At 32.3% G+C, this 25,667-nt stretch overlaps 1 protein-coding gene across 1 annotated transcript; it reads right to left on the minus strand.

The window, feature by feature from the left end:
- Positions 1-260: 260 nt before the first annotated feature.
- Positions 261-3,945, minus strand: LOC107006955 (pre-mRNA-splicing factor ATP-dependent RNA helicase DEAH1-like). Its single transcript, XM_027913372.1, has 4 exons — positions 1,594-3,945; positions 1,234-1,309; positions 955-1,091; positions 261-302 (listed from the first exon to the last, which is right to left on the minus strand). Exons 1-4 carry the CDS (start codon positions 3,943-3,945, stop codon positions 261-263), a joined length of 2,607 nt encoding a protein of 868 aa, XP_027769173.1.
- Positions 3,946-25,667: the final 21,722 nt, after the last annotated feature.

Raw genomic sequence — 25,667 nt, forward strand, 5'->3', positions numbered from 1 at the left:
ATTTTTATTAATTTTGCAACACCGGCATGAACCATGAATGGCGAGAACATGCGGATACTCTATCATCCCCTTGGAAGTTGTAATTACTGCGCATATAAAGGGAAAAGGTGTGGAAAGAGAAACGTAAAGTTAGAACGTGCTCAGAAAATAGGAGACAGACAAACTGGGGGCATGAAGTAGACAACAACAACAATAACTACTACTACACTTCAGTCCAAACATAAAAAGATAGTTCATTCTCACCAGTAAAAGATGAAGCTTCAGTAAGCAACACGAGATACATTATCAGCCGAGTGCTGTTCCTGCAATTTAGTAGCAGTCTGCACTTCAAGTTTTGACAAGAAAAGTAGTTGGCACTTGAATATCTTTAGTAGCTAGCATGAACAAATATATACTGGGCTGATTTATCTTTTTGCAGCTATTGAATATTCAACATGAAATCTTTCTTTTTCATGATTAACAGGAACCGCTGAATATTTTAGTGATACTACACAGCTACTACCACCATTTTGGACATCCTTTATTTTATGACTTTCAACAAGAAGTTATTGCCGTGCTTAAGCTCCTCAAAGAAGGGTGTCGTTAAGGATCTTCTGGACAGAAATGAAGCCCCAACTTATTTGACTGTAAAGTCTGAGCCTAAAATTACACAGAGCATCAGTAGAAAATCAGATTCCCTACAATCAATTGACATCAAAGTTGTTACATGTTTATGCATCCAACAGGTCAAAAAGGTCAGCCTGGTACACGAAGCATCAGTGACTCCATTAGCCATTAATTACATCAAACAAGTCAGCCATTTTTATTATAAGTAGTCCGCGATGAGTGTTAATTCACACTCATCATCACTAATTTAAACGTGCTGATATGGTTTAAGTTATATTATTCCCTTTTATACGGTTTCCTAAACAACTCACAATATAGAATATGACAAGGCTGGATCGAGATTTATACCTTATGAGTAAAGGAGATAGTTATCATCCACCATTCATGAGATTCAGTTTTAGTTACAACTGTACTTGAATAAGTGTCCTCTTCTTTAATCAAATAGCAACATTTCTGAGTTCTTCTACTAAATAGTCTACCAACTCCTATCCATTTAAACAAAAAAAAAACAGAAGAAAATAAAACAAATGATTGTAGAATGCCAATCATCTTCAAAGCAGTTAAATAAGATTTTCTTGAATGTTATGCAATGGTTCAATGACGTACATGAATCTGCAGTAAACTTACCATTTTCAGATATAATCCAGTACCACCCGCAGCTTTTGGAACACGGTCCACACCAAAGATATCTCTGGTACTTCGCCTTGCATCCGCATAAAGAATGTCCAACAGAATATTGAAATGACATACACAAAGGAAAGATGAAAAATATTCAGCATTAGAAGACTGAAAACTTTAAGCACACAGTAATAACATATACAATAATCCACTCAATAAGTACACCATAACAGAATTAGCAAGTGATCGATGCAATCTAATAGAGAACTATTCCACGAGGCATTTTTTCGAGCTTGAGTCTTCAACGTCTTTCAACTGATAATAGTGGGGAGCTACTTCTACAAGCCATTCTGGTTTCAATTCAGTTACCTGCCGCATGTACTCCTTAGTTGTCAGGACCAGCTCATGGTAGACAACCCATCTAGGAAGTACCTGCGATAAACCCGAGCTGGGATGAATGTGACCTGTCTGGGGATGCTTAACAGTTCGATAAGACCCATTCTTCTGTAGCCTTGCTGAATGGGGAAAAAATCCTGATATTATAGACTTCTTAATAGCTTTCAAGTCATTAACATTTGAAGTCAAATCAATTCCAACCCTTTCAAGCCGACCTTCTAACTGATCTCGGATATCTCTAGCTTTTTTCATGCTTCTGACTTGGATGTAATTCTCATAGCACCACTGACTTGAAAATTTTGTTTCCTTCCAGGAATTGTAAACCTTAAGCAAAGCAATATGATCTCCAACATTGCCAACGTGAAAGTTCATCCACGCATTGTCAGCTTGGACTTGTCTGTCCTTTGGGCGATAAAAGATTGAGTTCCCGACAGAAAGCATTGCAGCAATACTTATTATCTCAGCTGAGCACTTGTACTTATCAGAGGCAACTATCATCTTGGACAGCATCGAATCCAGAGGAAACTCGGACATTCTTTCACCTACTTTGGTTAACTTACCATCCTTATCAAGGGAACCAAGCGCAAATAACAGTTCTAGGGCTTTAAGTAGAGCTTCAGCTGGTGGAGGATCCATGAAGTCAAAGTTCAGCAAGTCGGTAATCCCTAAGCTCTTGAGTAAGAGCACGACATTTGTGAGGTTAGTCCTTTGTATTTCTGGAATTGTGTTATCTTCCAAATCATTCATGTAGCTATGTTCAGTGTATAACCGGAAGCACTTTCCAGGACCTGTTCGTCCTGATCGACCAGCACGTTGGTTGGAAGATGCCTTCGAGATAGGAGCCACCATCAATGACTCAGTTCCTGTTCGAGGGTTGTAACAATTGATCTTACAAAACCCTGTATCAATAACATACTTGATCCCATCAATCGTCAACGATGTCTCAGCTATATTTGTAGCCAGGACAACTTTACGAGCCCCTTTAGGAGTAGGCTCAAATATCTTGGCTTGTAGTTCAGTTGGTAAGTTTGCATATATAGGACAGGTTATAAACTCAGCCATTTTTGTTCCCAAAGCTCTTATTCGGCGATTAATAATATTCTCAGCTGTTTCAATCTCCTCCTGCCCCGTCAAAAAGATTAATATATCACCGTCACCCTGTGGTTGAGTTGCATGAATCTGAAGTGCAGTAACTACTGCTGCATCCAAGTAATCAGATATTGGTGCTTTTAAGTGATGTATCTCAACCGGAAATCGCCTTCCAGGTATATTAAAAATCGGAGCACGGTCAAAATAATCACTGAACTTCTCTGCATCAAGGGTGGCGCTAGATATAAGTAACTTGAGATGTGGTCGAGCACTAGCTACGTATTTTATCAACCCAAACAGGATATCCGTTGACAATGTTCTTTCGTGAGCCTCGTCTATCATTATAACACTATAGCTTGCTAAATCAGGCTCAGTAAGGAACTCTCTTAGCATCATTCCGTCAGTCATATACTTGAGAACAGTTTTCTCACAAGTACAATCCTCAAAACGAATAGAATAACCAACCTCATGACCAAGTTTAACCCCCATTTCATGTGAAACACGCGCAGCAACTCTCATTGCCGCAACTCTTCGAGGCTGAGTACAAACAATCATCTTCCCACCGCTTCTAGTATAACCTGCTTCATGTAGATATTGAGGTATTTGAGTTGTCTTCCCGGAGCCCGTTTCTCCAACTATAATAAGAACTTGATGATCATGAACAGCTTGGAGCAAAGCATCCTTGTATGGATAAATTGGTAAAGCTTTCCTATCCTCGTTAAGTTTCGAATTTCTGGTACATTGCAGCTTCTCATTATCAACATCAACATCTGAATCTGAATCAATTATAGTTGATTTGATGAATTCAATTTGATCTTCAAACACAAATTGATAATCCTTCTGTTTTCTGTCTTTAGATCCAAAATTAAGTTTCGCATTGTTGATTTGATTTTCCTCCCAAGCTTGTTGTGGATGAATCTCTTGTTCCTCACCGGCGTCTTTGCATTGCTGCTCCTTACTAACCAATTCAACAATTTTTTGCTTGTATAAATGTTCATGTCTTTCTGGTTCGCTCAATTTTTCGATTTTCTCAAACAAAAATTGCCCATCTTCTATATCATCTCTGAGTTGCTTTAATTTCTTCTTCTCCCTATTCTTCAAATACTCCTGCCTTGAAACTTCCCTTAAATTTTCAATTTGTTCAGTATGCTTTCCCTTCAACTTAACATCTTCGTCTTTGTCTTCACCGGCCATCTTCCTCTTTTTGCTCTCAAGCGTTGGGCTCGATTTCTCCATTGCTGCAACTTTGTGATCAGAAAACGGCAAATCAATTTGATTTTACTTTAATGTCAAGGCATGCAATTCCGACTTTAATGTGAGTGGGAATAAGAAAAAGTTCTCTAAAACATGTGTTAGACTAATTTTGACTTGATTTTTTTCCTTTTTCTTGTTGAACACATTAACTTGGAGGCCAAGATTATTTTCCACTCCAAGTATCATTAAAATTGTGTACAGTAGTGTAAATGTCTTTTTGTTTCTTTATATTTAATTGGTCATATTTCCAAAAATAATTTGATCCTTGACTTAGTGTCAGTGGACAACTATGACCTTTTAAGTATGAATGTGCACAAGTAGACATTTAAACTTATATTAAATTTAACAAATAGACACATTCATCCTACATGACACACCATATGAAAATTTTGTGTCCTACATGACGCCCAACATGTAATGCGTCATGTAAAATATATGTGTCTACTTGAATAACCATTTTATCCTATACTAAATCAAAATATTAATTTTAAAAAATAAATTAATTAATATTAAACATTAAATACTAATTATATCATATTATATATGGAAAAGGGCCTAAAATACCCTCAAAGTATTGGAAATGGTACAAAATTACCATTCATCCACCTATTGGCTCCAAAATACTCTTCCCACCCACCTATTGGGTCCAAAATACCCTTGTCATCCACCTTTTGGTTCAAAATTGACCACTTATTTAACGGTTTTATATTTAAAGTATTTAAATATTTTTTAAAACACGTGACGCTCAACTTTTTGTGATAATTTAACTTATTAGTATAATTTATAAATCAATCCACTACCCACCCAATTACTAATCAAATCCCTCTAAATTAATGAACCCGTCACATTATTAATGCAAGCTACTGCCAATTGAGTGTTATTAAAAATTATAGAAGTAAATTATCATACATTCAAGTGGCTAATAAAAATCACCGATAAACTTAAAAGTATGACTATGTTCATCTTAATTATTCTTACGTCTCAATTATGTGATGTTACTTCATAGGTAACTTTTTTTCAAAATAATATATTAAAGGTTTTAAAACAAATCATAAGTATTTATAAAATTATATTTAAAAAAGTGCATGAATTAATTTGGGATGTATTACTTCTTTACCTTTAATCATAAATTTCTAATTCAATTTTGAAAGAAAGTGTCCTCCTAAATAAGCGGCTCAACCTAAATTTAATTGGGGCTTCGATTCGGACTCGAATAATTTTGAATGTCATTTTCAGGAATCTATAATTTCATCGTGTTTTAGTAGTGTCTATAACGATTTTGATATTATAATTGGATTATTAATTGGGTGAGGTTTAATTAGTAATGAGTGAGTAGTGGGTTAGTTTATAAATTATATTAATAAATTATCATTATAATCAATAGTTGAACGCCAAGTATTTTTAAAAAAATATCTAAAGAGTTTAATTTTAAAACAATTAAAAAAGTGGTCAATTTTGAACCCAAAGATGGATGACAAGGGTATTTTGGAGCCAATAGGTGGATGAAAAGGGTATTTTGGAGCCAATAGGTGGATGAAGGGTAATTTTGTACCATTTTCAATACTTTAATGGTATTTTAGGCCCTTGTCCGTATTATATATATACTTAAAAGTGGAAGTTGTTAAGTCAAAAGTTGAAAAATGAAAATATCAATATAAAGTTTAAATTAAATATTTTTATCCTTTTAACAATTAAATTTAATTATATTTTAAAAACATTTTTCTTTTCTTTTGTATTTATTTTTATTTCTCGCCCATCATATCATATCATCGTATGTCATATATTATATTAAAAGTGGGAAGTAACAAACGTAAAAATTGAATATCATTTTATCCTTATCCTAATTTAAAATATTATAACATATCTAAATAAGTCAATATTAATTAATAAAATATGTAATTAAATAATAATATATTAATTATCTAAATATTGAAATATTTAATTAAATAATGATATTTAAATCACATAAATGATGAGTGAATGGAAGTTTAGTAGTGTTCTTTTGGGTGTTTAATTATTTAGAAGTTCAACAGTCTCATTTAATGCTCCATATTCAGTTTTTCTCAATGTGTCCACATAATTTATTTACTGCAATCTTAAACAAGCTTCCTCATTAATCTTTTGCCTCAATTTTTCTTTTTTACCTCTTTTTGATGTAAAAGTTGGCCCTTTCTAATTTTTAAATAATATTATTTTTTATTATTCATGTTAAACATAGTATCTCTATAATTAAAAGTTGTTTCTTTAATTCATATAAGTGCATCTTTAAAGGTAATGTACATTGTATTAACTTTTCCTTTCTTCGGCCATTAATTTTTCCTAGCAATTTATTATATTCTTAATTGTTCTCTATAAAGGTCCACAAGTTATTTTCTTTTTATTGTTCTATTTTTTTTTCTTCTCATATACATTTTTTCCAGGTATGTATATGATCACTGCTATTATTTCACTGTATATCATTGTTTTTGTTCTGTTACTTTCGTTTCCTCTTGAATTTCATTGGTTTATCAGCATGTTTTGTTTTTGATTTCTTTCCACCTTTAAGCCTTTTGTTTGAGCAATTCTTTAATTGAGGCTTTCAACTTTGAAAAATATTTTTTGTTGTGAAACTTCCATACATATATTTGTCAAAATATAATTCCTATCAATTATATTGATTTTTTTATTAGAAATTACATTTATCATTAGTTAACTCATTGTATTTTTATGTATAATTATTAATGTTTTTACAATTTTCTTGCTTATTACTTCCACATAATTGGCCTGGTAATACTTTCTCACTTTGTATTTACTTTTCAAAAACTAATTTCGTATGTATATTCTTGTTGGATGAAGTATACCAACTGCTTGATTAGTATCTCTCTATTGTTAGAAACTCAAAGTAATCAAAATAAAAATATTAACTTTGAACAAATATATTCATAGATTATTATCTAATTAGCCTTACTAATTATTTCAAACGTTATCCACAAACCCAATATTCTTATTCCACAACTTTTAATTTTCTTCGGATCTCTGCTCCTTTTATTTTCAGTTAAATTTGATCATATCCTTTATTTAGATGCAATAAAGTTATACAATACTCCAAATTTAAATGTATCATATAAATATTCTTATGTGAATAGTTATTAAGGATCTCTATAACAAGTAGTTATTACTTTCTTCTCCAGGTGCACATCACGAAATTGATAATGATCTCATGCATCCAATTAAAGATATATGTTAACTTAATTGCGTACAACTTTAACATATGACTGTAATATGGTGGGGGTTACAATTTTGTAAAGACAAGACACAAGCATTTAAGGCATGAAGTATTTGTAATCATAAGTGATGTTGGTCATATTCATATTCATATTTGAACTATGTATTGTTGAGCTATCACATAAATTAAATATTCGATGAATTAAGAAAATCTCATAAGAAAAAGTCATATAATTTGTGAATCGTATACAATTACCGACTATAATATTAGTGGCCGAAGTAAAAGAATAACTATAAAGAAAGTTTTTTTTTTTGTCTTGAAATGAAGGGGATCATATAAACTCTATTTGACAAAGTAAAAACACCTCTTAAAGTGAAAATTTCACTTTTTATATGATAATTTATTTCTTGAATTTGTACTTACCCAAATCATCTTTATAAGTTTGTGTATAAGAATGCTATCTTATTGTTATCAAATGATGTAAAGTTTGTTTTTCATGCTACACTATGTCAAAAGGCACATGGACAGCTATGGATAGTAAGAATTTATTTTAATTTGAATGAGACTAACAAATTTAATATCACGATACATATGTATCATTTAAAGTCTTGAGTCAAATACTTACTCTATTTATGTTAAATTAATATCTAATATAATGTTCATATACATTAGTTTAGATTTCTATTTAACATTATTGTGCTGGAGAGATACTTAGAAAGAATATGAGTCAAATTTTTTAACTTAAATAATTAGTTTTCAAATATAATTGTACTACTCATTCATCTGAAGTTCAACTAAGATATTGTTTTGGCATATATGAACACCAACTATCAATTTGAGTTTTTTCCTCTTTTAATTTACTTTTGAATCTCACACTATATTTTAATAGTATTTATTATTGTTAGGAATACACATATTATTTTTATGATATTGTTGTTTCAGATATGTCACGTAAATTTGTTTTCTTCTTTATCAATAGTCACTTGTTACCCCTATTTTCTGTTTATTCGTGGGAAGTTTGGAATTTGGAGTATGTTGTTTGAATTTTTGTTCCTATTGTTGGTTGTTCTCGCACAAATATCAATGTGATACTTCTTGTATGTTGTCTCAGTTTTGTGATGTCAAAATGCCTCCTCCCTATCTTGGCCTTAGCTTCCACGCTGTAAGATGAATTAACTTTCCTCGTTTAGAGAAACTATTAACCGTTGTAACCAATTGTGCAAAAAAAAAAAACTTTCCTCGTTTAGAGAAACTCTTAACCCTTGTAACCAATTGTACACTTTTGCTTGAACTTAAAATATTAAGAGATCACCGTGATTGTTTTTGTTGGAACTTCCCTCATCATAGATATCGTATATTTTATGTGGTTAACCTTCTTTAAAAAGATAAATATCCATTACTTAATATTCGTTGTAGTTGTTTTTTATGTATTGCTCCTAATAGCAATTTTAACTTTGATTAGGTATTATGCCTTGGGATTCCTGTTGCTGCATGTTTATTTAAGTTCACATAGACATTAAATTCAAGAAACTTATTAGAAAAGAAGAAGTTTATGTTTTCATAAAGCTCCATGCCCACATTGACAAAACAACCGACAAGTATATACATCATACCTTGAATTTCTATTATTTTTACAACGTATATTGATGTGTTTCTATCCATTCATGAACAAATTTTTGAGCAATTAACTTAGCTTTCCTATTTATTTTGAAATGTAGATATTGTGATATGTATTTTTTTTTTTGGAATGTTGGGTTGTCATTGACAACAAATCTAGTGTGTACCTCCAGATGTGTTCTTTGTTTTGTTAGTGTTATTTATGCTTCTATTTAGTTTTTTCTGGTCTATGAATTGGAGATTTGGAAAATTGAGCTCTGCAGGCATCTTCAAAAGTATATATACTTTTTGGTTCATATTGTTTTCTTTTTCCTACCATACTGCTGATATCTGACAAAAGATTGTGTGGTATTTCAAAATTCAATTATATGTATATAATTTGACAAAAAATTCTTATGTCAAAATTTACAGATGGCAGAATTAATAATTTTGAATGAGGCAAAGAAGACGAAGGATACATATATATGTAACTATTATTTATGTATGTTAATACATATTTAAACAATGATTATTTTATAACAAATAAATACGTTTATTTTATAGGTGTAGACTATGAAATTGATAATGATCTATTAGTTATCCTAAAGAAGACATATGTCGATCAAATTTCTCTACAACTATTACAAAATACCACTTTCATTCGACGACAAGTTTTCGATATGTATGCATCTGTAAAAAGGTGGAGGGTATTATTCGATAAAAAGAAGGCAGAAGCTTTAACATATTAAATATTTTCTAACTATAATGTCGACCTTTAAATTATGTGTTGTAGCATATTATTGTTCCAACTTCTTGTTTAGACTTGCAAGTGATTTCGTAAAAGAAATCTTAAGATTATAAATAAATAATCAAAAAGTACCATCATGTTCAATATAAATATAACTCAACTCAATATGATACTTTGTTTACGCACTTAAAGCACATACATCACTTGTACATACTAAAGACTAAAACATATGAGGAATATTGCATAGCAATGTTTCTTATCTATTTAATAACTAAATATGATATATATTCATGATCTTAAAAACTTTACACTTTTTTTTTAAGAAAATCATTTAATTATTCAAATCCATTTTTAATTTGTATCTGTGTAATCATATTTTTAAATTTTTATAATCATTCACACGAAGCACACGCGCAACGCCCGTGCCCAAGGTCTAGTTACCTTAAAAGCATAAACTTCTAACTTGAATATTAAATTACTATAATATCCCTAACTTAAGTTGTGATCTTTTCGATGAGTTGTGACTTTTTTAATAGGCATAATACATATATATATGCCCTTTAACTTGATCTCTTTTCACATTTATACCCTCCAACTTTGATATGCACAAATAGACACTTAAACTTGTATAAAGTTGACAAGTTGACACATTAGTTCTATGTGACACAATACACATTGGATACCACGTAGGACGCAAATTGTCATGTAGGATGCCACGTAGGACGTGTGTGTCTATTTGTTCAATTTTATACAAGTTTAAGTGTCTACTTGTGCACACTCTAAGTTGGAGGACAAAAATATAAAATGAGGAAAAGTTAAAGAGCATCTTTTTGTATTATGTCTTTCTGATAAGTTGTGACTTTTTTCAAAGCGTTGTGATTTTTCGATAAGTTCTGATTTTTCCAAAGAGTTGTGAATTTTTCAAATAGTTGTGACCTTTTCAATTAAGTTATGACTATTCCAAATGGCTATGACTTCTTACAAAGGTCATGACTTTTCAGATAAGACACGAAAAACACTTGTTCATACTACCATTTGTTGATTATAAATAGAGTGGTTTCCTCTCATTTTTCAACCACAATTTTTTATATTCTTCTACTCTTCTTCTTGCAATTTAAAAAATTTCATGTGATTTATCGTCATTGAATGAGTTCAAAGTTTTCCGGAATATGAGGTACCACTATTCTGATGAAGTAAATTGTTCTATCGTAAGAGGGTATATTCCTTAACCTCGAGTACTTAAGGAAAATAATTTTGATGATACAATAATTATTTTTTTAAGTATATACAATAGTATGTAATGTTTCAATATATGAAGTTAACATGATGTAGTCTGAATTCATTTGTTTTTGTTAACAATTTCTCTTGTGATGTAGATACATACTTCTGGACGTATTAAACTTCTCTAGAGTTAGAGAATTGACACGATTTGTTTTTTGATGCTCAAGATAAAAAGAATGACTTTATTTATTAATGTTACTCATGTGATTTATATTGTCAAGAAGTTTGTTTTTAAATATTTATTACTATATAAACATTGGCCTTTTATTTTATTTATTTATTGTTTCTTAATATTTAAGTATTTTTGACGAAGAAAGTTTATATGACTTATAGTTGAAGATTGTATTAGTTAAATTTTTTTAGTCTAATTTTATCTGTTTTTGTTAACAATTTCTATTGTGGTGTAGATATATGCTTTTGAATATTTTTTTCCAAAATTAATCAACTTCTCAAGAGTTAGAAAATTGTCATGATTTTTTTTTATGACAAAGACAAGAGATTGACTTTATTTATTAATGCTACTTATGTGATTTAAATTGTTAGGAAGTTTGCTTCAAAATAGTTATTACTCCCTCTGTTCCATATTTGTTTAATTTTTGAGGTGTTTCACACCCTTTAAAAAAAGTAAATTAAGACATAAACTGAACATAGTTTTCCATTTTTACCCTTGTTAATTATTGTCAAATTTATAATGAGAATAACTATATATTAATTAACCACTAATTTCAACACTAACTAATGAAAGACAAAATTGGAAGAATACTATAAAATATCTGAAAAACTGAACAATTAAGTTAATTTAAAATATGAAAAATGCCTCAACAATTAAATTAATATAGAATGGAGGAGTACTATATAAACATTGCTCGTTTGTTTTATTGATTTAATATTTCTTAATATTTTCAGTATTTTCAACTAATAAAAGTTATATGACTTGTAATAACGCCATTTGGAGTTTGTATTAATATAATTTTTATTGTAGTATAAATTTATTTGTTTTGGTTAACAATTTTTTCTGATGTAGATATATGTTTTTGAAGATCTTTTTCCAAAATTATTAAACTTCTCAAGAGTAAGAGAATTTTCACGATCTTTTTATGCTCAAGACAAAAGATTGACTTTATTTATCAATGTTAGTTGTGAATTTGGATTGTCAGGAAGTTTGATTCAAAATAGTTGTTACCATGTAAACATTGTTGTAACACCCAGACTCTTCAAAACCTCAAAATTAACTCGTACCTTGGTGGAAAACAACGAGGGTGAGTTATAAATTAAAAATGATATGGTATGTAATATTTTAAGTATTCAAGGTATGTAACTCAAGTTTTGAAGTTAGGTAAGTGGCAAAATTAAAGTTGGTGAAAGTAACCATAAGTTTCTTTTAAAGATTTCTCTGAAATTTGAGACAAATCTCTTGGATGTTTTCTCCCAATATATAAAGATTTAGATTTCCTATCACCCATTAAATCGAAGCCCTATGAGTCAAGTTTGCAATGCAAAAAACCTTGTATTCAACTGACATCAGAGTAAAAAGTTATAAGGGTTTTACTATGAACTGTCGGGGCAGGATTCGAGTCGGGTAAAAAATGTGGTATGTCGGATTATTAATGTTTAAGCCATGAAAACATTTCATTTCACTTCAAAAACATAAATAAATCTTAAGAGAGGGTTCCTAAGGAGTTCTTGCATGATGAAAGTTAGTTTTTGACGATTTTTACCATTAAAGGTTGCCTTTGTGCCTAGAAACGCAATCTCTACATGTGACGATCATTTTCCCCTTCTATTAGCTGCATTTGGTGCAAGTTTATGAAGATATAAATTTGTGGGTTTTGTGTTTCTTCAAGGTTTAACGTGGTTAACTAAGGTAGTCATCACGAGGACACTTTTATGGTTGTTTTTATGAATTTCTACCGACCTTCGACAAGCTGGGGCAATATGGAAAATCTGCCGCTTTAAGATTAATTATGAATTGTTTATAGGTTCATTTCAGTTGTGTATAGATAGTGTTTTTAAGCTTAGGACATAAGGAACAACTTTCGTGAAGAAACTACGGTCTTTCGCGTTATTTGGAAAGGTAATTGAGGCTATTCCCGAATTATGACATGTTTCCTTAAAGCTTTAGAGCAATGAAATTGGGCTGTTATACTTGTAGCGATTATTGTTGATTGTTGGCTGAGATATAATCCTCCCTTTTCGGGATTCTTATTCAGTTAGTAGTGTCCCTATGTTGCACACGACTTAGATGCCATTTGTATAGGTTGCTTATAACTAAATTGCTCACTTTTAGCGACTAGATTGTTAATGTTGCCCTTGGTCTATTGTGGTTAGCTGTAGGAATGTGATCTATGCCTAGAAGGTCTATATTCTGCCTACGGGGCTATATGGATGTCTAAAAGGGATATGAGTTGCCTACGGAGCTATATTGACGCCTAAGAAGGCTATATGCTTCCTACAAGGCCATGTTGTTGCCTAAGAGGGCTATGAGTTGTCTATAAGTTGAGTTGATGCCTAAGAGAGCTATGTGCTGCCTACGGGGCTATATTAATGCCTAAGAGGTCCATGTGACTGTCTACAGGGCTAGGGGACTACCGATAGGGCTATATAGGTTGATTGGAAACTTTAGGGCTTATGGGAGCCTAAGTAGGTGGTCTTGTGTGTACCTATCGAGCTTATGTGGGCTTGGTAAGTTATATGGTTAGATATTTATGTATTTGGTTAGATATTTATTTATGTCATGAATGTATTATCAAGTTAACAAGATCTTCTAATTTCAAAATTTATTTGTTTTTTGAAAAAATAACTCACAAAAAATGTGAAAATATGTGACTGTATATGGAGCCTTTAAAATTTATCATGAACAAAATAATTTTTATATCCAGTAATATGGAATAAATATTTTCATTTTGTCTATATACTAAATTAAATCTAATATCTATAGAGATAGTAACATTAATTAAAATTCTTTTTTTATTTATGTAAGTACAAAAATTATTAGAAAATCTATTGCACATTAATTTATAAGTAATGACATTATAAATTCTCTTAGTTATTACTCATTATTGCATATATTATTCAAATTTTTTTTACTCTTTAGTTATAATATTATGATTCTCATAGTTATAATACTAAATATTTCTATATTTTTTCTATCCTTATATTAAATTTTGACTAATAATTTTTCATACTATTATATCACTCTATATATGTGATAACATATCGTTGTTAGTTTCCCTTGGACGAATCACTCATGGTTGAATAAGTTAAAAATTGTTTACAAGTATATGAATTATATCTTTGTTAGTGTAAGATAAACAGGGCCAATATATATGATTTCGCAGATGGAATATATTCTTTAATTTTGTTTTTTTCGGTAAAAAGGAAACTTTTCCCAGTTAACTATTGACAGTCAAATAACTATGTTTCACTTATGTACACAGTCAATCGAAAAATCAAATATGAGAGTCAACAAAAGGAATGCCATCTATTATGTTATAACTTATAAATAAATATTAATATACAAAAATAGTTCTAAGAAATAAAATGTAATTGTTTTCCACATTTCATATGACATCAAACATATTAAGTGGTATACATGTGCAAAACACATCTTGTTAGATGACAAGAAAAATACACAACAAATATCGTCTAGTAATATTAGGGAGATACGACTAATTACATGATTGAACCTCATTAAATTGAAATAAATATATGCATTATTGCATTTAACTAATAAAATTTTCATTTACCATCTTCTTAGGTCCGTGTAGATAAGAGATATATATAATAATCCACACTGAACATTCATAAAAAAAACCTGCAGATTATTTTATGTGAAGCTTATTATTTCAATCTTTGCTTAACTATTTTGAATTAATAATCATTGTAACGACCCTCATAATGAACTAGGTTGAACTAGAGCTTCGCATGTGTTTCATGAGTTAATAAGGTGTCAAAATAATGAATAATAGCTATAGAAACCAATTTGAAGAGTTTGAAAGTCGAACGACCAAGACATTCGGAAACTAGCCTTATGTGTGCTAGTGTGTCCTTATTTGATGTGCATGTTCTTAGGTATTGTTTGAAGTCTAAAACTAGTGGGAATGACCCTAGAACCTAGAGGGAAATGCCAAGGGCCAAAATGTTTGAGTACGACCCCCTAGGACCATCCTAAGGGTCCCCAAGGAGGACCCAAACGTTGGCCAAGGAAGCTGCCGGGCAGCCCATATTTGGAGTCAAGGGCGCGTCGCGCCCGCAACACTGTAAGGGAAGATTTTGCCGTGTGACGTGGGACAACATAAACCATTCTGTTCAAAAAAAAATTCCAAAACCAAGATGTGGAGGTGTCCCCGCGACGCTCAGCCATGTCCCAACTTTGATCGCGCCGTTTCTAAGGAAAATTAGACATTGGAAAAAGGTCCAATTAGTGTAGGGGTATTTTGGGAACTTTGGGGATTATTTAGGGATGAATTTTTAGGTTACTTTAAACCCCAATTCCCCCATCAAATCAAAACCCTCAACTTCAAAACAAAAGCTCTCCAAAACCCTTTCTCCCAAAACCTTCATTTTTATGAAGCTTTGAAGCTCCAAGGAAGAAGGTTAAATTCATCAAGTTTCTTCACCAAATCTCGTGGGTTTTCTCCTATTAAGATATGGTAGTTCATCCTTGACTCTTGTCTCATTCAAGGAGACAATCCAAAGATTTTTCAAAAGGGTTTTAAATTCCTAAGTTCCACTATTTTGAATTCTAAGCATAAGTCTTTCCATGAAAACGTTTTAATAAATGAAACATTATATCTTCAATGTTAGTTGATGATTTTAAAGTAAAAAACTCAATGGACCCATTTTTATGAAAACTCTCAACTTTTGACTTATGAAGTGGGTTTAATGTATATGATTACATAATGTTAGAGTTGTGTTTCCTTATGTTGTATTGTGAATATTTACTGCCATTATTGCCTTATTATGGTGATTTATTGGGAATATTGAGAAAAAGTGGCCAAGGATTGGATGAAGGGTAAGTTGGTTTACATTGTTTAGTTCTTATTGAATAGACCTTGAGTGGTATGATCCACCTTTGGTGGCTGTGTTTACTTGTAGTATATGAATATATATGTTTATTGTGAGTATGACCTTGAAGGCACTGAATGTGTAGTAGAGAGATGTTATAATGTATATAAATGATATGTCTTAGGAAGTTGAAATGTGTATCTTGAAGATGTTACGTCTAAATGAGGTATAATGTGAATGTGAAGCATGATAGTGTGTGAAATATGAAGAATGTAGTATGATCATGTTCATAAGTCAATGTTATGAATAATGGTGATCATGTGAAACGTGTTCTCACATGTACTCATACACACACTATGAATGAATGAAGCTAATAAATGAAAATTGGGGATTGTAGGGTAGACACTAATCGTGAGTAGAGATAAAGTGTCTAGTGCCATCCCTACTATCCCTAGAACTCTAGTGAATGAAAAGGGGGATTTTTGGGTGGACACTCTTCGTGAGTTGAAATGAAGTGTTTAGTAGCAACCTCAATATTCCCAAGAGCTTTCCAAAGAAAGGTTGGAGGTTGGATATTGTTCATGAGTTGAGATGTAGTATTCGAAAGTAACCTCTAGGGATAAATACTCTTCGTAAGTTGAGATGTAGTACTAAATAAATATCCCTTAACCTATAGACAATGAATGTATATAATGTTTAAGACTCCGTGGGGGAGTTATGCTTAGCACCGAGAGAATTTGAAGAACGGGGGATATTATTCGTGAGTAGATATGTTATATCCAATGTACTCTTGAGATGAGTGCTCTTCGTTAGTTGAGATGGGTTATTTAAAAGAAATCTCCTTATCCCTTAACAATGAGCCCGCATGGGTAAAGCTATTGGAGATCCATGTAAAGGCTAAAAGATAATGAACCTACCTTAGGCAAGTAGGGATCCCCATTCCGTAGGGGTTAATACGGGATTCCATGTCTAGCACTCACGGTCTATGCCGGTTAAAGCTATCCCCCACAAATGAATATAATGAACTAAGTCTTCTTGAGGGTGTACTACTTAGTTTAGGTGGTGGAATGAGACGCTATCTATCCATTGCACAAGTAGACATTTGGAGGGAGTCTTGGTGTGTCCTTTAATGAAAAAGTATGAATGAGTTAGTATATGATGTTAATGAAGTAAGTTGAATTTATGTCTAATGTTATTGAATCATGTTGATATTATGTCTTGTATGATGAAGTTATGTGAATGATGAATATGATGTGCCTAGTCTAAGGTGATCCCTAAGGAGCACTAAGTGGAAGTAGTAGTATGATATGCTACTTTCACATTGCACTAAGTGTAACTTGGGGGTTCTCTTGGAGGATGGTGTTTATGTAAAGTTCCTAAATGCATGTATGTTTCCTCTAGTAATTTTAGTAATAAATGGTGATTTATTGAATTGAAATGAAACATGCTTATCTTTTGTAGTCTTAAGGATATCTTAGGTGTGTATTGAAGAGGTTGTATGGGCGGTCTCTTCATGTCTTTCCTAGGTGAGTCTTAAGACAACTTTGGATAAAAGGTCTATATGATAAATGGATTTCTTGATTAATGTGACTATATGTTGAGAAGTATGGAAGTTTTACCTTGTATGCTAAATGATAAATTGTATGATGTTTTGTAACTTGATTCATGAAGGTTTTACTAAAATATCATGGAAGGTTTATTTCAACTAAAATGTCCTCTTTAGCAAGTTTTTGCATAATGTCATACTTTAAACAATGTTTGTACTAACTCTATACTCTTCTACATTTCTAAAAGTATAGGTTGAAGGCAAGTGAAGGTTCTTAGAAGGAAAAACTTAGGAAATTGATTCTCTCAAGATTGGTATGTACTTATATGTTCATGGACATAGACTATGTTTCTTTCTTGTATAATAATTAGTATGTTTTCTTTCAATGTAAAGGGTCGTGACCCTATGATAATTTAGACGTGTCTAGTAGGCTTGTGATGACGAGACTTGTTACTTATTTTTTATAAAAGTTCTTCTTATTAATTGTTGTGAAATTTTTTAATTCTGCACTACTTTTCATACCTATGTAATGAACGAAAGCTAAGAGGGTTGTACAAGACCTCCGAGAGGTCGAGTATGCCTTGTGGCAACTTAAGAGTGCTCTAACTTCTAGGGTGTACTCTTGGGTCATTACAAACTTATCAGAGCATAAGGTTTTGGGAAATAGTTTAGGGTCCAAAGTCTCACAAGCCACGTCTAGTAGAGTCTTGTTCATCGGTGTGAGTCGCGACACATCTATGAGCGAGAGGCTATAGGGCGATAGAAGTTTCCCTTTTTTCATTACTCTTGTCTCATGCCATAGAGCTTAACTCCATATGATCTCTCTCTTATTTCCCTTGTCTGGTTGTCTTCTAGATGTGATTGCTTGGAAGGGGTGATGTCTCAATGTTTGAGGGATATAATGGTGAGTTTTGATTCTTATTATGGTTTTGCGACTAGATGAGTATATGTGAAGGTGAATTTGGAAGAGTTTGTTGTGATACCAATTATGTCAATGTGTGATCTATGAGATTGGAGGTATTATGATGGGAAGTTGTATTGTGGTGTAGCTCTAGCATGATAAGAGTTTTAATGGTTGAATGAAGTCCTTCTTGGGATAACGAGTTACTTTATGATTATGTGCAATGATAGTAAAAAGTTATGGTGTAGATTTGAGGAGTGTTGGAGGAAATGTGGTAAAGAGTAAGAATTGAAGGTTGCCCTCTTGTATGGGCAATGTTTCATAGTTATCCTTGTGTTGGATAGAAGTTCTTGAGTAGGTTTATTCCTAAGAGAGAGTTTTTATTTCATGAGTTTGAGACTATGTGGTACCTAAGAGTTGAATGAGGTAATGTTTAAGAAAGTTTATCTAAGCTTAAATCCTAAGAGAAGGAGGTTATGCCTTGTTAGTAAGGTTGATTGGTAGTCTTGATGTCCTTGAGTTGGGATAGTATGAGTTCCAACCTTATGAGAGGTATAGTGGGATTATGAAGTATGAGACCTTGAAGATTCTTGGTAAGGGTCTTCTCAAGAATTGACGAGAATGGGCTAAGATCTAATCTGGAATGAAGGCGGCGGTAATTCATAGTTCCTTATGGTTGTCTTTAATTTGTTTTAGATGAGTTTACCCTAAGTGGAGGAGAATGATTTGAGTAGTAAGGTGGTTGATATCCTTATTTTTTCTTTCTATTCTTACTCAAGATTGATACCAAAATTCTTAATAGCCGTGTTATGTTATGGAGTCTTGCATTTGAGTATGAGTTGCATGCCTTCTTATGATTATGAGTACCTTTGGTGGTAATATGTCTTTCATGCTCTTAATGATATTATAGTTACATGGGAAGATCGATAGTTAATCTATACATGTCAGTGTGTAGCTAATGATATTTGCTTAATTGCCTTATGAGTTGTTATATTTATATGCCAATGTGTGATTTCAAGGTTATTAAATGTTGAGCTTTATAAAGATATGATGAGCATGTCTAATGTTGGAGAAGGTTGTTCCTCCATAAATGCAATGAAAATGATGAAGTAAGTGTGCACTTTGAATTGTGAAAATAGTTCCAAATTTGCTTGTGTTACTTAAAGTGCTTAATGATATGAAGTTGGTGTTCCTTGTAAGTTAGGTGCATTGACTATGAATGTTATGTCCATGATGATATGTGTTGTGAGCTTATAGTTTAGTCCTTGATGTCCTTGAAAGTGTTTAGTGTCATTCGAGGATGAATGTTTTTCTAAGTGGAGAGAATGTAACAACCTTCATAATTAACTAGGTTGAACTAGATCTTCACATGTGTTTCATGATTTAATAAGGTGTTAAAATAATTAATAATATCTATAGAAACCAGTTTGAAGAGTTTGAAAGTCAAACGTCAAAGAACGACCAAGACGTTCGGAAACTAGCCTTGTGTGTGCACTAGTGTGTCCTTGTTTGATGTGCATGTTTTTAGCTGTTGTTTGAGTCTAAAACTACTGGGATAATCCTATAACCTAGAGGGACATACCAAGGGTAAAGTACGGATCCCCGAGGACCACCCTAAGGATCCTTAAGGAGGACCCAAACATTGGCCAAGGAAGTTGATGGGTAGCCCATATTTGGGGTCAAGGGCGCGTAGCACTTGCAACACTTAAAGGGAAAATTTTGCCCTGAGATGCGGGGCCAACACGAACCATTATGTCCCAAAATAAATTCCAGAACCAAGATGTGGAGGTGTCCCCGAGATACGCAACCATGTCCGAGATTTGGTCGCGTCGTTTTTAAGTCAAATTAGACTTTGAAAAAGGATCCAATTAGTGTAGGGGTATTTTGGGAACTTTGGGGATTACTTAGGGACTATTTTTAGGTCACTTTAAACCCCAACTACCCCATCAAATCAAAACCCTCAACTTCAAAACAAAAGCTCTCCAAAATCATTTCTCCAAAAACCTCCATTTTTATGAAGCTTTGAAGCTCAAAGGAAGAAGGTCAAATTCTTCAAATTTATTCACCAAATCTCGTGGGGTTTTTCCTATTAAGGTATGGTAGTTCATACTTGACTCTTCTCTCATTAAAGGAGTTAATCCAAAGACTTTTCAAAAAGGGTTTTAAATTCCTAAATTCCTCTATTTTGAATTCTAAGCATGAGTCTTTGAATGAGCACGTTTTAATGAATGAAACATGATATCTTTAATGTTAGTTGATGATTTTAAGGTCAAAAGCTCAATGGACACATGATTATGAAAAATCTCAACTTTTGACTTATGAAGTGGGTTTAATGTATATAAATAGATAATGTTAGAGTCGTGTTTCTCTATGTTGTATTGTTAATATGTACTGCCATTATTGCCTTATTATGGTGATTTATTGGGAATATTGAGAAAAGTGGCCAAGGCTTAGATGAAGGGTAAGTTGGTTTACATTGTTTAGTTCTTACTGATTTGACCTTGAGTGGTTTGGTCCACCTTTGGTATGAATATATATGTGTATTGTGAGTATGGCCTTGAAGTCATTGAATGTGTAGTAAAGAGATGTTATAATGTATATGCATGATATGTCTTAGGAAGTTGAAATGTGTATCTTGAAGATGTTATGTGTAAATGAGGTATATCTGAATATGAAGCATGATAGTGTGTGAAATATAAAGAATGTAGTATGATCATGTTTAGAAGTCAATGTTATAAATAATGGTGATTAAGTGAAAGGTGATCTCACATGTACTCACACAAACACACTATGAATGAAAGAATGAAGCTAATGAATGAAAATGGGGGATTGTAGGGTAGAATGAAGCTAATGAATGAAAATGGGGATTGTAGGGTAGACACTAATCGTGAGTAGAGATACAGTGTGTAGTACCATGCCTACACCCCTAAGAACTCCAGTGAATAAAAGGGGGATTTTATGGTGGACACTCTTCGTGTGATGAGATGAAGTATTTAGTAGCAACCTCAATATTTCCAAGAGCTTTCCAAAGAAAGGTTGGAGATTGGATACTCTTGAGTTAAGATGTTGTATTCGAAAGTAACCTCTAGAGATAAGTAATCTTCATAAGTTGAGATGTAGTACTAAAAAGATATCCCTTAACCGATAGTTAATAAATGTAAAGAATGTTTAAGACTCTGTGGGGAAGTTATGTTTAGCACCGAGAGGATCTGAAGAAGGGGGAATACTCTTCGTGAGTAGAGATGTTGTATCCAATGTCCTCTTGAGATGAGTGCTCTTTGTAAGTTGATATGAGTTACTTAAAATCAATCTGCTTATCCCTTAACTATGCACCCGCATGGGTAAAGCTATTGGAGATCCATGTAAAGGCTAAAAGAGAATGACCCTACCTTAGGCAAGTAGGGATCCTTCATTCGGTAGGGTTTAATACCAGGATTCCATGTCTAGCTCTCATGGTATATGTCGGTTAATGTTAGCCCCCACAAATGAATGTTACGAACTAAGTCTTCTTAAGGGTGTACTACTTAGGGTAGGTGGTGGAATGAGACGCTATCTATCCATTGCACAAGTAGACATTTGGAGGGAGTCTTGGTGTATCCTTATATGAAAAAGTATGAATGGGTTACTATATGATGTTAATGAAGTAAGTTGACTTTATGTCTAATGTTATTGGAGCATGTTGATATTATCTCTTGCATGATGAAAGTTATTTGAATGATGAATGTGATGTTCCTAGTCTAAGGTGATCCCTAAGGAGCACTCAGTGGAAGTAGTAGTATGGGATGCTACTTTCACATTGCACTAAGAGTAACTTGGGGGGTTGTCTTGGAGGATGTTCTTTATGTAAAGTTCCTGAATACATGTATGTTTCCTCTAGTACTTTTAGTAATGAATGGTGATTAGTTGAATAGAAATGACACATGATTATCTTTGGCAGTCTTAAGGATCTCTTAGGTATGTATTGAAGAGGTTGGATGGGCGTTCTCTTCATGTCTTACCTAGGTGGATCTTAGGATAACTTTGGATAGAAAAGTCTATATGATAAATGGATTTCTAAATGAATATGACTAAATGTTGAGAAGTATGGAAGTTTTACCTTGTATGCTAAATGATGAATTGTATGATGCTTTGTAACTTGATTCATGAAGGTTTTACTAAAATAGCATGGAAGGTTTATTTCAACTAAAATGTCCTCTTTAGCATGTTTTTGCATAATGCCATACTTAGTACAATGTTTGTATTAACTCCATACTCTTCTATATTTCTAAAAGTATAGATGGAAGGCAAATGAAGGTTCTTAGAAGGCAAAACTTGGGAAGTTAATTCTCTTAAGATTGGTATGTCCTCATATGTTCGAGTACATAGACTATGTTTCTTTTAGTTTCTTTCTTGTATCAGACTTAGTATATTTTCTTTCAATATAAAGGGTCGTGACCCTATGATAATTAAGACGTTTCTAGTTAGCTTGTGATGATGAAACTTGTTCCTTAGTTTTTATAAATGAGTTTCTTATTAATTGTTGTAAAAAGTTTTAATTATACACTACTTTTCATACCTATGTAATGAATGAAGCTAAGAGGCTTGTACAATATCTCCGAGAGGTCGAGTACGCTGTGTGGCGACTTAAGTGTGCTCTAACTTCTTGGTTGTGCTCTTGAGTCGTTACATTCACGTGTAACAAACTTGTCGAAAAACTAGTCTATATTACTTTAAAAGCATGAGCTCCTAATTTGAATGTTAAATTACTATAATATCCCTATCCCTAACTTAGGTTGTGACTATTTCAATGAGTTGTGACTTTTCGATAAGTTGTGACTTTTTTTTTTGAAGGTTTGTGATTTTTCCATGAAAAAGTCACAACCCTTTGAAAAAGTCACAACTCTTTGGAGAAGTCACAACTCATGGAAAAATCACAAATTAAAAAAAAAGTGACAACTTATCGAAAATTCACAACTCATTGAAATAGTCACAACCTAAGTTAGGGATAGGAATTTTATAGTAATTTAACATTCAAATTAGGAGCTCATGCTTTTAAAGTAATATAGACTAGTTTTTCGACAAGTTTGTTGCACGTGAATGTAACGACTCAAGAGCACACCCAAGAAGTTAGAGCACACTTAAGTCGCCACACAACGTACTCGACCTCTCGGAGATATTGTACAAGCCTCTTAGCTTTCATTCATTACATAGGTATGAAAAGTAGTGTATAATTAAAACTTTTTACAACAATTAATAAGAAACTCATTTATAAAAACTAAGGAACAAGTTTCATCATCACAAGCCAACTAGAAACGTCTTAATTATCATAGGGTCACGACCCTTTATATTGAAAAAACGGAAAAGGGCTTAAAATATCCTCAAAGTATTGGAAATGGTACAAAATTACCCTCCATCCACCTATTGGCTCCAAAATACCCTTCCCACCCACCTATTGGCTCCAAACTACCCTTGTCATCCACCTTTGGGTTCAAAATTGACCACTTATTTAACGGTTTTAAATTTAAACTATTTATATTTTTTGTAAATATGTGGCACTCAACTATTTGTTATAATTTAACTTATTAGTATAATATATATAAACATATTATTGAATTTAACTAATAAAAATTTTCATTGACCATCTTCATAGGTTTGCGTGAATAAAAAAATATATATATGACGATCCACGTTGAACATTCACAAAAGAATCTGCAATACGATTTGTTGCTAAGCTTATTATTCAAATGTTCGCTTAAATAAGAAATACTATTTACTATAGTATATATTTTTGGAATTAGTAATCACGTGCAATGCACGTGTCAAATAACTAGTATTATTATAAGTGGAAACAGAAAAAGTTAAAAGTTGAATTACGATTTACCCCTACTATAAAATAAAATGTTATAAAAAATTGATATAAGTTTTTATTTGAAAAAATATTTCTCTTAGGGAATCTCGACTATACGAGGGAGATATAAAGGTAACATTGACGCTACGGAAAAGGAAGTCATTGTATAACTAATCAATGAGCAAATATGTTATTAGATGCCTATTTGACTAGACAGGTCTCCTTTACCGGGGGAGGGGGGGGGGCTTTCATACAAAGAAGTCTTGCTCTGGCTTTTCACAGATAATTTATTATTTTCTCTGTCAAATAAGGATTGATGGGACAACCCCTTCCATTCAAAATTCAAGAGGTAATAGATGTAACATGTTTGGTTTACAAGCAACCACCTTTAGTCTTTTTTATCGTGGTGACTGAGATAAACATTAGACAAAGACCAAATCTGACAAGTTTTTAAATATTTAAAGGACCAAAACTGATAAATGTTTTGGTAAGGGATTAACACTGATAAATGTATAATTAAGCGACTACATCTGATAAGTCTTGGAATTGTTAAAGGACTAAATCCGACAAAAGTTAGTTAAAGGACCATTTTAGACCTACTCATATAGTTAAGAGATTATTTATGGCATTTTATTTAAGATCCTTTCATGAAGAATTGTTGTAAGTGAAAAAACAGGTTTATTTTTTCAATAAAAAAGGTTATGATGGTCGACAGGGGTTGATCCACCGTTGGTCAATGGGTGTCAGATTTCATTGAGTTACTTGTTATTTCATTGACTTGGAGTTTAATATGAAACTAAGTGAGCGATTAGAATCCTTCTTAGGCTTATTAATAGTTTGATTAACCATTAATTATTGTAAACCCATTTGCAACTCACTTAATAAAAGATAAAAAGTGAGTGCACTAACAATTTTAAAATAGAAAAGAAATACCTCCATTGAGCATCTCATATATATAGTACAATTAATTCACTGAAACAATTTGATTTTCTTATTTTGTAATGTAAAGTCTATTGGATTGTGTTCTCATACATCTTCCCTTTTTATTAAACAAATGATAAAGGTAAGTACACTACACCTTTGTTTCACATTTAGAAAAAGCAAATCATTTGGACAAAAACCACTTAAAGTGTTTAAATACAGAAACACTTCTTCTAGTTGTTAAAAGGGTTGAAAAGAGGGATCCCTCACGTCATTGTTGAAAAGAGGGATCCCTCACGTCATTGTCATCGCTCGGCTCGGTTTCGAAAATTGATCGACAGATTATTTTTTGGATAAAGTATGTATTAATTAAATATTTAAATAGTTAAATTAAATAACCAAAATATTTTCAATTATTTAGTTATTAGCCAAAACAACTCGACTGAAATGTTTTTAATAATAATTAGCCAAAACGACCCGATCCCATTTGAAAAACATGGAAGTTGTGGATATTAAGAGACAAGATTAAAAACCGATGGGTGAATTAGATAGTAAAAGTTTGGGACTCCAATAATATTTTTAAAAAATAAAAACGGAAAATAATAAATATATGTAGATGAGAAAAAGATAAGTGCAAATAATATTTAGGTGAAATATCCACTAAAGGTGGAA

This window comes from Solanum pennellii, chromosome 12, assembly GCF_001406875.1.
Source record: "Solanum pennellii chromosome 12, SPENNV200".
Classification (NCBI taxonomy): domain Eukaryota; kingdom Viridiplantae; phylum Streptophyta; class Magnoliopsida; order Solanales; family Solanaceae; genus Solanum; species Solanum pennellii.

What these genes read in the sequence shown, in the direction of transcription:
- LOC107006955 (XM_027913372.1), bottom strand. Translation starts at nt 3,945, where the DNA reads ATGGAGAAATCGAGCCCAACGCTTGAGAGCAAAAAGAGGAAGATGGCC. An exon ending in CTAAGGAGTACATGCGGCAG is followed by an intron (nt 1,310 to 1,593) that starts GTAACTGAATTG and finishes TGCGGATGCAAG; the next exon opens with GCGAAGTACCAGAGATATCT. An exon ending in CTGGATTATATCTGAAAATG is followed by an intron (nt 1,092 to 1,233) that starts GTAAGTTTACTG and finishes TTAAATGGATAG; the next exon opens with GAGTTGGTAGACTATTTAGT.